At 28.6% G+C, this 13670-nt stretch overlaps 1 protein-coding gene across 3 annotated transcripts in view; it reads right to left on the reverse strand.

Annotated features, from left to right (window-relative positions):
- Positions 1 to 13670, reverse strand: part of LOC145967741 (putative G-protein coupled receptor No18) — a 52247-nt gene that overhangs the window by 10549 nt on the left and 28028 nt on the right. The window contains exon 1 of one of the 3 annotated variants that reach the window (XM_083092681.1): positions 12041 to 12346. The exons of the other annotated variants lie outside the window; for them this stretch is intronic. Coding sequence (XP_082948807.1) covers positions 12041 to 12123 — 83 coding nt within the window. The 5' untranslated portion in view covers positions 12124 to 12346. Of the gene's footprint in view, positions 1 to 12040; positions 12347 to 13670 lie in introns of those variants that run through there. 3 annotated transcript variants of the gene reach the window in all.

Below are 13670 nucleotides of genomic sequence, written 5' to 3' on the forward strand. Positions count from 1 at the left end.
TATAGGCTCTAATTTTTTATAGTCTATTCGTTTATATTCACATATTAAAAATATCGTCTTAACTATTATAAAAGTAAGCTATCAATTAATTAAATTACATGCAATGTGATAATAAATAATAGAAAAATTTAATTAATTTTGTTTTACTATAATTATAAATTATAATTATAAATTTTATTATAAATTATATTATATATTTTAATATAAGAATTTTAGTCAATCAATTATGAAATTGACAGTTTGGCTTTGTATCAGTTAAAACAAAGTTACGTGAAAACGATATTCAATGAACAATCATCATAAGATCACATGATCGTAAAGCTTAAAATGTTTACGCTTATCTATCGACAACGGTAATGAGCTAGAAAGAGAATTTTTTTCCATCCTTGAGCTTTAGTAGAAAAATAGCTAAATGTAGCCAAAAAAAAGATGTAGTCAAAGCAAACGTAGTCAGGAAAGATAAAGAATAAATCCAATATTGGAAAAATGATACAACAAGCTATGCAAAGAATAGGTGGCCAATATTGGCTAGAATGCATAGCGAAAGATATAAAAAAAAGTTTTAACGGAAGCATATCTTGGAGAACATATTTTTTATTACATGTAATAGCATGAAATACTCCCAACGCATTTGATTAGGATATGCTATTAGAGCATGCGACTAGCTCACGAGATTAGGTCACGTTCTCCAAATCTCGGTTTCCGGCTTAGACAGCAAGTAAGAGATTGTTCTATTGAGATTATTACAACTTTCTTAACACAGAAATACCGGAGCTATTAGAATACGAATAATGTTAGAAATAAAATTTAAATATATTAATAATATTAAATTTAAATTTATTTATAAGAAAATTTAAAAAATTAAATTTAAATTATTTTTAAGAAAAATAAAATTAATTTATTTTTAGGAAAATTTGAAAAGCCTATTAATTATTAATTTATCAATTGTGCGTGATATCATTACTTATAGAAGTTAAAATAATATTATTTTAAACAGTAAAATAGTTTTTTGTGACAATATTACTTCTTACGATTTTCATTTTAATTAAAATAATATTAATTAATAATTGTTTTAAAACAGTTTGCTTGCACTGACAACAGCCGTATAAATGTAATGTTTTTTCTTACCTCTTTATAATTGAAAATAAAGTGTCGTTACAGTTATGTATTCAAGATATTATATTTGTATATTTTCTTTAATAGTACCAGATATTGGCATTTTTTTTATTACTTAAAGAAACAAATTATAATCGCGTTTTACATATAAAGAGATTAATAATGTAATCTTGAATTTATTTAAACTGTAATTACAATAATATCCAATCACATTGATATACTCAAAGGCTATCAATATAACCGCATGATCGAAGACATTGGAAAATATAATATTTGCATTAATAAAATTACATTTCTAGAATTGACTAATAATTAAAAATATTGCGATAATTTAATCATTTATTATTTTTCTGGTTTTTCTAAAATATTTCTAACCTTTTGTAATCAACAACCAATTATTATTATTAGGTTCGAGCAACAAATAGAATTCTCATCGGTTCGTCGAATTAAGCAAATTATAGCGATGTTTCCGCTTCCACGGCGTGACTGAATAATAGCAACTTGAAGTAAGAAGCAATTTAAAGAAAATGAAATTCCAAGCACTTAATTCTAATAACTATTTTATTTAACTCGAATAATCATCAGTAACAAACGCAATGTCAGATTATAAGATGTCATTTAATGAGCATTGTAATTCTTTGCATTTGTTAAATTTGTAAATCTTAGTTGCTTTTTAACTGCAAATTTCCTTTTCTTTATTTCTCTTTACATCTCGAGTCGTCAAGCACTTTTCAAGCGTTTTTATTAAATTGTAAAAAATAAAATAAATCGTAAGAAATAAAAAAAAACATGCAATGCAAAATGGTGTCTTTCACGCGTCAATATAAAGTAGCTTAAAGAGACTATATAATATTTCTTAACATACATCCAATATTTTTCAGTTAATATTCTAGTTATATGCAAGTGAAAATTTTAAATAACTACGATTCGTAATCTCTCGGCATTTATAAAAATTATATATATTATTTATTAAAACACATAAAATGTATGTCTTTGCATTCTTTAAACTCTATCACATTTGTACCTATGAATAGGAGAATACGTTACTATTATAAAAATTTCATATAAAAATGCCATTTTTATTATGATAAACTAAAAATTATTTATTAGTGAATTTTTAATTAATTTCAAGTATAAGAAAAATATGCACACTTTCAATGTACATACAATAACAATACTGCATCTATTACATCTGTATATTTCACACATTATTCAACTTTCACAACATAAGAAACGTTTAAAGATATTGAATTTTTATTGAATAGTTTTGTAAAAATCACGTTTACGATGAGATATCAAAGAAAAATGAAAGAAATTATATATGAAAATGTTTATATGTGGAAATATCGAGATATGTGCTTGCATCGGAAAACAATTTAAATATTACTAGGTCGATCAATGAATTTTTGATAAGAATAATCTCACTTGGAACAATGGGAGAAATCACACAGCCATAAATAATCGTCAATAACACGCAAACAAGGGAATAGTTTATTATATAAAATTTGACTGATAGTATTTGTGAAACTCGGATATATAAGATGAATAGACCGATGAATTGCACACGATCGTTATCGACTCTGAAGGATAAAATAGGATGGATTACTGCGAGAAATTCTGAATCCATTCTATTTCCTGAGGTAATAAAATATTTCGCAGAGACTTTGTATGGTAGTGCATTGTGTTGAGACAAGGTGCATTATCTTCACGAGAATATAATAAAAAATATATAATTCGAGTCAAATTTTTATTTCTTAAAATATTACTTCCTTATTTTATATTATATATATTAAAAACTCAGATACATAGTATTTTACTGAACTACATTAATAAGTAACATGTACTAAGATAACTAAGATGTATTGAAATCAGGTTATCTAAAAAAATATAAGTATCAATTAGAAAAATTAAATTATATTATATTAACAGCTTTACATTAACATAATATATATCTTCCTAATTATCGTTAAATACTATAAATGTTTTTGAAATATTTGCCATTTCTCTTATGCGAAATATCATTTTTAATATTTAATACGTTTAGTACGTTGCGATCAATGAGTGGGTTTATCTATTTGATAAAAGAGAAATTGATTCTTGCGTATCACGATATATATTTTATCTCTCCACTTTTGTCAATGTTCATTTTTTATAGAAATATACACAATAACCAATACTATTAACATTTTAATCCTATCTGGCATACGTGTATAAAAAGAATTCAATATATTCATTGTTACGGTTAGAACTGCATTGCATTAAACATGAATAGGATCTTTTCAAATGGTTTGGGTTGACCACAATTGTATTGCTCGGATTGCTCGTGTGAATTTTTCGCCGATTATTCTCAGATTTTGTTCTGGCATATCACACAGATAACATGTAAATGCAGTGGAACAAGATAAAATGTAGTGATCAATCTAAACAGACATATGTCTAGAAGTTTCAAGATTATAGATACAAGTTAAACATTTATTCCATAATATAATGACTGCATAATAATGTTTTATGAATGTATGTCATATAAATGAATAATTGAATGTGTAAAATGTAGCGAATCAATGCATATGTTCGCGTTTTTTACTCTTTCTCCCTTTCCCTCTATAATATTTAAGAAAGAATATTTAACTACTCTGAAAAAGTTTTGCTGCAACTTCTCGCTTAACTGTACGCAAAATTTGAAGAAGAGGAGAGAGAAAGAAGAAAGAAACACGCAAAAATTTCAAAAGTTTTTGCTACAACAATTTTAATGCAAATAGAGTTCTTCGACAATTTTGCCTATTATCCTAATAAAAAAAGAAAGTACAAAAAATGCTGCTAATAATCTTTGTACTAAAAATATTTTCATCGTGAATCTTTCTCTTCAATTATAATGCAAATATTAAACGTAATAATATTAATAATTACTATTTTATAAACATTTTTGGATTTAATATTTATTCATTTATGTATCTGATCAAATATTTAAATTAGCATACAAACAATTTTCATTATATTATTATTTGATTTAATTATATTATTATTACATTTAATTATCAACTATCCAAATTTTTAATACTTTATCATCTTTTGTATTTTATAATTTTATAATATTTTATTTTAAGTATATGTACTTGTATAAAATTTATTTAAAAAGTTTTTAGGTATAGGAGTAAATAATATAGATACTTATTTCATTTGCTATATTGTTTTAATATATATATATATGTTTGCATGATATTTATATATATATAAATTTCATGCAAACTGTTATCTGCGACTCTCGTTTAGCCGTGTGCGTGGCACGTTTTTTCTCTTTTAGTCAATTCGCGAAAAAACTTGGATTATTTGGACTCTGAATAAGAATGCACTGTTTGCCATAATTATGTAGTTTTCTTTATTCTCGTATACGTGTTTTCTTCTCAAGCGCCACACACACTGTCTCTCTCTCTCTGAGACTACTATAAACGCCAAGATAGGGGCAGTGCGCCCCGGCGGGGCGCAATCTGCCCTCTCGCGGCAGATAACTAAATATACGTTTAAATTAAAGACACGTGGCCAAGGGCCTGAACACAAACATATATACTCAATGAAAATAACATAAAAAGTTAAAATTAATTTTTTAGCATATATGCATGTAAATTTATAAAAAAGAGAAAAATATATCTATCTAAAAATTTTAAAATTCAATAAAAATTTAAATTATTGAATTTATATAATCTAAAAAAGTAATATAATAAAAAATGTAATTTAAAATAAGATATACATTAAAAAAATAGGAGAATATTGTGAGAAAAAAGATTGACTTTTTAATCACAATCCTTATCTTTTTATTTTTTATTAATTGTGTTTACTATAAAAAGAAAATTCCTGGGATAACTTGCATATATCGAATTAAACAATCATCCTTGTTTGTTTATTTGAAATTAAACAGAAATTAAAAATCGTTCAATTTTCCATAATTGATTGATTTCCATGATAAAATATATCTATCACTAATTGTTCCATTTTCACATGTATTGTTATCAATAAAAATAAAATATCCTTTCTTCATATATCTACAATATTGATACCTAAACATTTATCGAATTTATATATTTATTTCAACTTCACGGTTGAAATGAATAATATGATAAATATAATGAATTATTTAATTATTAATATAATTAATATTATTAATATAATTTATATAATTTTTCTTCCATCTTTTAACAAGAACTCATTATATTCTTTAGTTTCTTATTGAATAGATTTACTTTTAAATATATTGTCTTTTGATGATACAAGAAATAAATGTTCTTGTATCATGCAGTAAAAACAGAAAAATCGCACACATACAAATGATTGTTATATTAATTAATATATCATTTATCATTCTCAATTCTCTAATCGATTGCGTAAACTTAATCTCCTAACTTTTGTTATGATTTCACTGCGCTTTTATTTTAACAAAAGTAGAGAATATATGATACATAAAATATTTACAGATGCATATGTGCATGAAATAATATTACCGTTACTATTGTTATTAACTTTTATATTTTTTTAAGGTTTTCACGATATTTTTAGAAATATCATATAAGCAGTTTAATAAAATACGACGTATCTTAGTTATATAATTGAAGAATTGTTTCTATATCTGTATATATTTTATCGGAAATCTGTCGATGATACAAATAACGTTAATAATAGAAACGAAAACTGCATTGTACGCATGTTATAACATCGGAGCTGCAGATACGCGGATTCAATTGTAATGAATTTCCCGTAAATGTAAAAACTAAGGACTTTTATCAATCCACCGTCAAGATTCTTTGTTTTGAAAAGACTGCATTCAGAAGCATGGCAGCAAGCATGGATGCTCGCAAATAATAGTTATTCGTAACTGCCTTTTGAGATCATTAGGATTAATTGGATTTTATAATTAAATAAATAAATTTTAAAAAATGTGCATTTTTATATCGTAATCTTTGATTTAAGATTCAATCTAAAAACAAGATATTCTGTACAGTTAATATACATATATATATATATATATATATATATATATATATATATATATATATACCGCTTTGCGTCTTAGAAATAGCAAAACTAGAGATTCTGATAAATAACACGACCAACTCCCAGCATAATCCTCGTCTTATTCTATTGTAGCTTCGAGGATACTAGACACGTTGTAGCGGTTCAGGTATATGAATTATCTTTACAATATATATATATATATATATATATATATATATATATATATATATATACACGGTGAGTCATTTTAATCTATAATCCCAATTATCTCGTTGGCAAAGCATGACAGAAAAAAAATTTTCCCACAAAAGTTGTTTGTTTCTTTGGGGGCCATAAGATGGTGCCATTGGTTTGACCTTAAAGAGTCATTTGAAGATCACGTGAAGGTCACTTCAATTTTTTTAAATGGAACACCCTATATATTTTTGCACATTCTTGTAGCTTATCTCGATAGCTTTCCAAAACACTATAATTAAGTACCTTTTCGTTAAGTACTTTTTGAGTTATGAAGCTTGAAATAATTTCTTAATTTTACATAAACCGTAAAATATCTTGTAAAATATTCATTTTTCGATTATCTTACCTTAATACTTTTACGTACAAAATAATGAAAGGAATCAATTGGTGTAAAGAAAACACATAGTTGTTTTGAAGAAAAAATATGTAATTTGCAATTAACAATTCCATATTTTTTCTTAAAAACAACTATGTGTTTTCTTTACACCAATTGATTCCTCTCATTATTTTGTACATAAAAGTATTAAGGTATGATAATCGATAAATGAATATTTTACAAGATATTTTACGATTTATATAAATTAAGAAATTATTTCAAGCCTCATAACTCAAAAAGTACTTAACGAAAAGGTACTTAATTATAGTGTTTTGGAAAGCTATCGAGATAAGCTATAAGAATGTGCAAAAATATATAGGGTGTTCCATTTAAAAAAATTGAAGTGACCTTCACGTGACCTTCAAATGACTCTTCAAGGACAAACCAATGGTACCATGTTATGGCCCTCAAAGAAACAAACAACTTTTGTGGGAAAATTTTTTCTCTGTCATGCTTTGCCAACGAGATAATTGGGATTATAGATTAAAATGACTCACCGTGTATATATATATTTCAACTTCACGGGAGTTGGATATATATATATATATATCTATCCTTTTCTCAATATGCATGATCATCAGGAATGACATAATTGATGTTGTTTTCTAATAATATTACAAACAATGAATACAGAAATATTATATTCTATTGAAATCAAGGCAATATAAATAACAATATGAAGATTGACACCTTAAAAACAAATCTGAACATAATTAATAGCTCTCTCTCTCTCTCTCTCTCTCTCTCTCTCCTCCCCTCTCTCTCTACCGTATTACATATACATATATAATATGTAAAGAAATGTCCATCTATGACAAAGATATAGTACATTTGCTTTATTTGTCATGTGATAAGTTCGAATATAATTTTAATCTTCGAATATTTTTTAATCTTTTTTATAACGTAATATTGTGTTTCTCATGCTATTTATAAACTTTACATACGATACTTTAAGTCAGCCCGATATCACAGAATAGAATTTGTTGAAAGCGCATACAACTGACCATTAAATGCATTTTGCTTCGCCGCAATTCGGAATATAGATAAGGTAACTTTGACCGCAGTTTTGACCGCAATCGAAAGGAAATATATATCGATAAATATATAAGCGATCGGTATATTCCATAAAAATCTTATTTACAAATCGATTTTAACTATGAATATATATTGCAATATTTCAAATTTTATATCTTATACTTATTTATTTTTGTATACGTATATTTTAAAATAGGTTAGATAAAAAAACACGTAAATGTAAAATGAAAATCTTGAATAATAGAGTGTAAAATGTTACATTTTATATATATGTGAGTGCGTATGTACGTGCGTGTACGTGTGTGTGTGCGTGCGTACATGCGTGTGTGTGTGTAATATTTTAAGAAAAGATCTTTCGAAAAAATATCTTAAGAAAAAAGACCTTTCGAAAAAAATTAATTACCGCACACAGCCAAATGCCACCTCAAAATAATATTTTAGGTCAGCAGAGATATTTCTTAATTCATTTCTTTAAGTACTAAGGGAATTATCTTGCTGGCACTTTGAAAGCTCGCAATTCTCATTGCAGTCCGTAATTTTTCCGCAAAGTGGTCGGTACCACCGAAGATTAAACCAAAACGAATATTCCTCATTAAGGGATTCTACTTCCTCAGTGCCAGCAGCAAACCGGATATTAGTTGGATAGTTATTAGTCTTCGATCGAAAAGTCATAATTGCCCGGAACATAGTTATTAAACGAACCTTATTTCCATTTAATAAATTCCGCAATTTATTTAGTGCAATTTATATTATTTAGCTCATGCGCGAAATTTTATTCATATAATATCAATACGCGCATTTTCGATAATGTTATTAGATTGAGCCGCGTACCAATTTTGCAATAGTATGTTACTTTTTAATATTTAAAATCATATGGTAAAATAAATTACGAGATGAAAGAAAATATATAATTGAAATGAGAAGAATTCCAATGGAAAATAATGCGCGACATGTAATACGACGTGATTACATAATGAGTCAATAATACTAACTAATTAATGATGAAATTGAATTACCTGCATCGTTAGTAATGATTAGCAGAAGTGCTTACGTGCTACGATCAACCTTTACCTATTGTGTAATATATACTGCTTTACATGTGTTATTCAATACTCAATTAGTATGCTGTTATCTCAGTAATTCATCACATAGCGAAAAAGGATGTACAACATATATATATCCTTGCAGATATAGACTATCTGCTCGTAAATATATTTATACGAGAGAAAGAGAGAGAGAGGAAGGGAGAAATGTTTCTTAATATACGCTGCATGCATTTTGCGTATACGCATTATAAATATGTATTAAAAATCATGTTTCTAATTTTTTCAAATGTTACAAATTATAAAATGTTTTATTATTAAAATGTTACAATATTATATTTATCAAAAGAAAAACTGATTCTATATATTGTATATAAGAATTATATAATCTTTCTAACACAATTCCAATACTTTTCTACATGTATGTGTGTGTCTATGTGTATAAAATCACACTCTTATTATTATGTTAATTATAAGTTATAATTAATATTTATAAAGTTTGACTTTTATATATGTACATATATATACATATATATATATAATTTTTGCAAGCAATATATTGTAAATCTTTATAGAATAAAACTTTTTAAAAAAATTCAAATTTGCATAACGATTATCCACGAAAGTTTCCACGACTTGGGAAAAGAGATTTTGACATTTTAAAATTCTATGCAATTCGAATTCCCTTGATACTTTTGGTGCAAATGGAAACGTGATGTCACGTATTCCAATATTTAACGTGTATATATATATATATATATATATATATATATATATATATATATATATGAAAAGCTACATCAGATGAAAAGCTATACATATATATATAGTTTTTCATCTGATGCCTAGGAATAGCTTCTTCATCAGATCAATGACTTTAAATTTTAAATGCATTAACATATAAACATTGTGTGTGTGTATATTACATAAATTTTTAAAAATATATTTATAAAAAAAGGCGCATTAATATTTATGTTAACTTTAAATATTTATCAAATTTTTTTATACAAGTATAAATATTATATTATCTGCATGTGTAATACAGAAAGAATATATTTTCAGTAAAAGCAATAAGGGTAGTAAGCTTAAAGGGTCACGGTATTTATGTTACATGAAGTGGAAGCAGGTGCAATGTTTCTCTTAAATATTAGGTGAATTACATAGTTAAGTAACATATCTTCGTACAAATTATAAATGTATGATCTATTCAAGCGTTTAAAGTGACGGCGGACTAATCTCTTGTATTTCTGCAGAACTATAACTGTTCTGCTCGTGCTGTAACCGCCAAATCATGCATTGCATTTAAAAAATAACACAAATAGTTTCATCAACAAGAGAAAGATAATTCACAAATATTTCTAAATTTTTTTAGTTTTCTATTTATGCAAGAAGGTAATAATTAAAACTCTTTCTCGGATATTCTTTGATGATAAGTTCTATTAAAAATCATGTAGTTTTGTTAAAGCATCAAGAATAATGGGTATACATAAATAAATATTTTTTGATTTTATGAAAAATTTACGATACGATTATGCATGTACAATATAAATAATATTAAAATAATATTATATTTAAAGAATTGTCTGGAATAGTGTATATTATATATATATATGCATATATGATAAATATATAATATATATAAAATATAAATCTTGATGAAAAGCATAATTAGAAATAAAAATCAATTTAACACGTAAAAATTGAAAATTAAAATATTAGCCAAGTCTTAGCGTCTTATTAATACAATTTATTTTCTATCTATTTCTATATACGTTTTCTCTTCTTCTTTATCTTTCTAACGAATTTCGCTTACAATCAAGTGAAGAAAAACATACCAAATGGTCCGTGTGACAAAGTACATGCATGCTTAACTATCTATATAACGTCCAACTATAAGGATAATTTCACGGCTGACATAATCTTCCAAGCGTATAAATGTCAAGTGGCTAGCATCCTAAGCTTTACAGTCGTTAAGAGTGCATTCATCATGGACATAATTGAATATACACTGTAAGGTGCATTTACATATGCTGCTGCTCCATGTTCGTAGACACTGCAGCGGCAACTGCTCAGAATAGATATGAAATACCAAGGAAATACCACGGAAATACAGTATTCCCTACCGAGCTCATACCGAGCTGCTAAATCGTCTGGCATGTCACGTATATATATGTATATATGTGTATGCAATATATATATATATTGCATACACATATACAAACACACATACAAACACATATAGTTGAAAATCCTGTCAATAAAAACTATTAATGGTAGTGTTCGTTCACAAATTCGTATATTATTTTCTAATAAGAACAAGATTTATTTATCTATTTATTACTTTAAAGACCAATCAAGCATGAATTGAATATTTTGTGGAAAGATATTTTTTTGGTATATGCAAACATAAAACATCGATAATATTAAAATTTTCAAACATTTAAAAGTTTACGCATAAAAATATACACGGAATAATCCAAATAATTTACGTATCTCCAATAAATAGTTTATTTTACACAATTTATTTTGATAACTGCAATTTTTATAAAAATATTTTTTATCTATAAAAAAAATTTATTTTGAACTTGCAATATTGATATATACATATACACTACATACAGGGCGATCCTGAAAAACGTTATGTCTTTAAAATGACGTATTCCTGACACCATTCTAAGACAATTTTTCCTTTACCAAAATTTGATTTGAAGCGTAGTTTTTGAATTATGAGCAAAAATAGTTAGTAAATCACGCGTCGGGTACAGAAGGCAGGCAGGAGCGGCGCGGCGTGCCGCGAGCGCGGGCGCAGCTGACCGCCCGACGGGTGATTATCACCGCATGAGTCGCTAACTATTTTATCTTATAACATAAAATTATGCTTTAAATAAAATTTTGGTAAAGAAGAAAATGTCTTAGAATTACGTCAGAAATACGTGTTCCTTAAAATAACGTTATTTTAATAATGAAAAGTTGTTCCGGATCGCCGGCCGTCCGACGTTGCAATCAGCTGATTGCTACACGCGATGTGTGTATGGCGGAGTGTGTGCGTAAGAGAGAGAGAGAGAGGGAGGGTAGGAGGGACAGACATTCATACACACGCACGCACTTTTTTTCTCGCTCTCTTTCTCTCTTTTACGCAACACTCATACACTCTCTCATTCAGTCTCTCACTCACACTCTCTCGGTCACTCACTCACTCACTCACCTGCTTACTCACTTGCTCACTCACCTTGTAGCAGCGTAGCGAATCTTCATGCTATGTATTGTTGTTATCTGCTGCACGATTATGATTGCTAGAGATGCGCGACACATCGAAATTTTTTCGATTATTAGTCTCACACTCGATTGACACAATACAGATTACACGATAACGAGTTTACTGTTTATTCACTCACTATTGATTTATCGATACCAAAAATTACTTTCAAAGAAACGCGAATGCAAACAGCACATGACTCGACGCGAAGCGACGGACCGCGGAGACTGCGCGACCACAAGAGTTATGTTGCGTTGATGAGAAACGCGACACGCGACATCTAACAAACGACTTGCGCGTGGCGCGTGATTGACGCGAGATAAGACGATTTTAATTACATTCGTCTTATCTCGCGTCAATCACGCGCCACGCGCAAGTCGTTTGTTAGATGTCGCGTTTCTGGCAACATAACTCTTGTGGTCGCGCAGTCTCCGCGGTCCGTCGCTTCGCGTCGAGTCATGTGCTGTTTGCATTCGCGTTTCTTTGAAAGTAATTTTTGGTATCGATAAATCAATAGTGAGTGAATAAACAGTAAACTCGTTATCGTGTAATCTGTATTGTGTCAATCGAGTGTGAGACTAATAATCGAAAAAATTTCGATGTGTCGCGCATCTCTAGCAATCATAATCGTGCAGCAGATAACAACAATACATAGCATGAAGATTCGCTACGCTGCTACAAGGTGAGTGAGCAAGTGAGTAAACAGGTGAGTGAGTGAGTGAGTGACCGAGAGAGTGTGAGTGAGAGACTGAATGAGAGAGTGTATGAGTGTTGCGTAAAAGAGAGAAAGAGAGCGAGAAAAAAAGTGCGTGCGTGTGTATGAATGTCTGTCCCTCCTACCCTCCCTCTCTCTCTCTCTCTTACGCACACACTCCGCCATACACACATCGCGTGTAGCAATCAGCTGATTGCAACGTCGGACGGCCGGCGATCCGGAACAACTTTTCATTATTATAATAACGTTATTTTAAGGAACACGTATTTCTGACGTAATTCTAAGACATTTTCTTCTTTACCAAAATTTTATTTAAAGCATAATTTTATGTTATAAGATAAAATAGTTAGCGACTCATGCGGTGATAATCACCCGTCGGGCGGTCAGCTGCGCCCGCGCTCGCGGCACGCCGCGCCGCTCCTGCCTGCCTTCTGTACCCGACGCGTGATTTACTAACTATTTTTGCTCATAATTCAAAAACTACGCTTCAAATCAAATTTTGGTAAAGGAAAAATTGTCTTAGAATGGTGTCAGGAATACGTCATTTTAAAGACATAACGTTTTTCAGGATCGCCCTGTATATACAGGGTGACCCATTTTAACTTAGGCAGCCAAATAACTCGAAAAATAAGCAAGATAGAGAAAAATGTTTTAGACAAAAGTTGTATGGTTTCGAGGGGGCCATAAGATGGTATCATTGGTTTGACCTTGAAGAGTCATTTGAAGGTCACGTGAAGGTCACTTCAATTTTTTTAAATGGAATACCCTATATATTTTTGTACATTCTTGTAGCTTATTTCGAGAGCTTTCCAAAACACTATAATTAAGTACCTTTCCGTTAAGTACTTTTTGAGTTATGATGCTTGAAATAATTTCTTAATTTTACAT

This window comes from Camponotus vicinus, unplaced genomic scaffold (genome assembly GCF_025532165.1).
Source record: "Camponotus vicinus isolate PSW18456_S1 unplaced genomic scaffold, iyCamVici1.0 SCAF_1, whole genome shotgun sequence".
NCBI lineage: Eukaryota > Metazoa > Arthropoda > Insecta > Hymenoptera > Formicidae > Camponotus > Camponotus vicinus.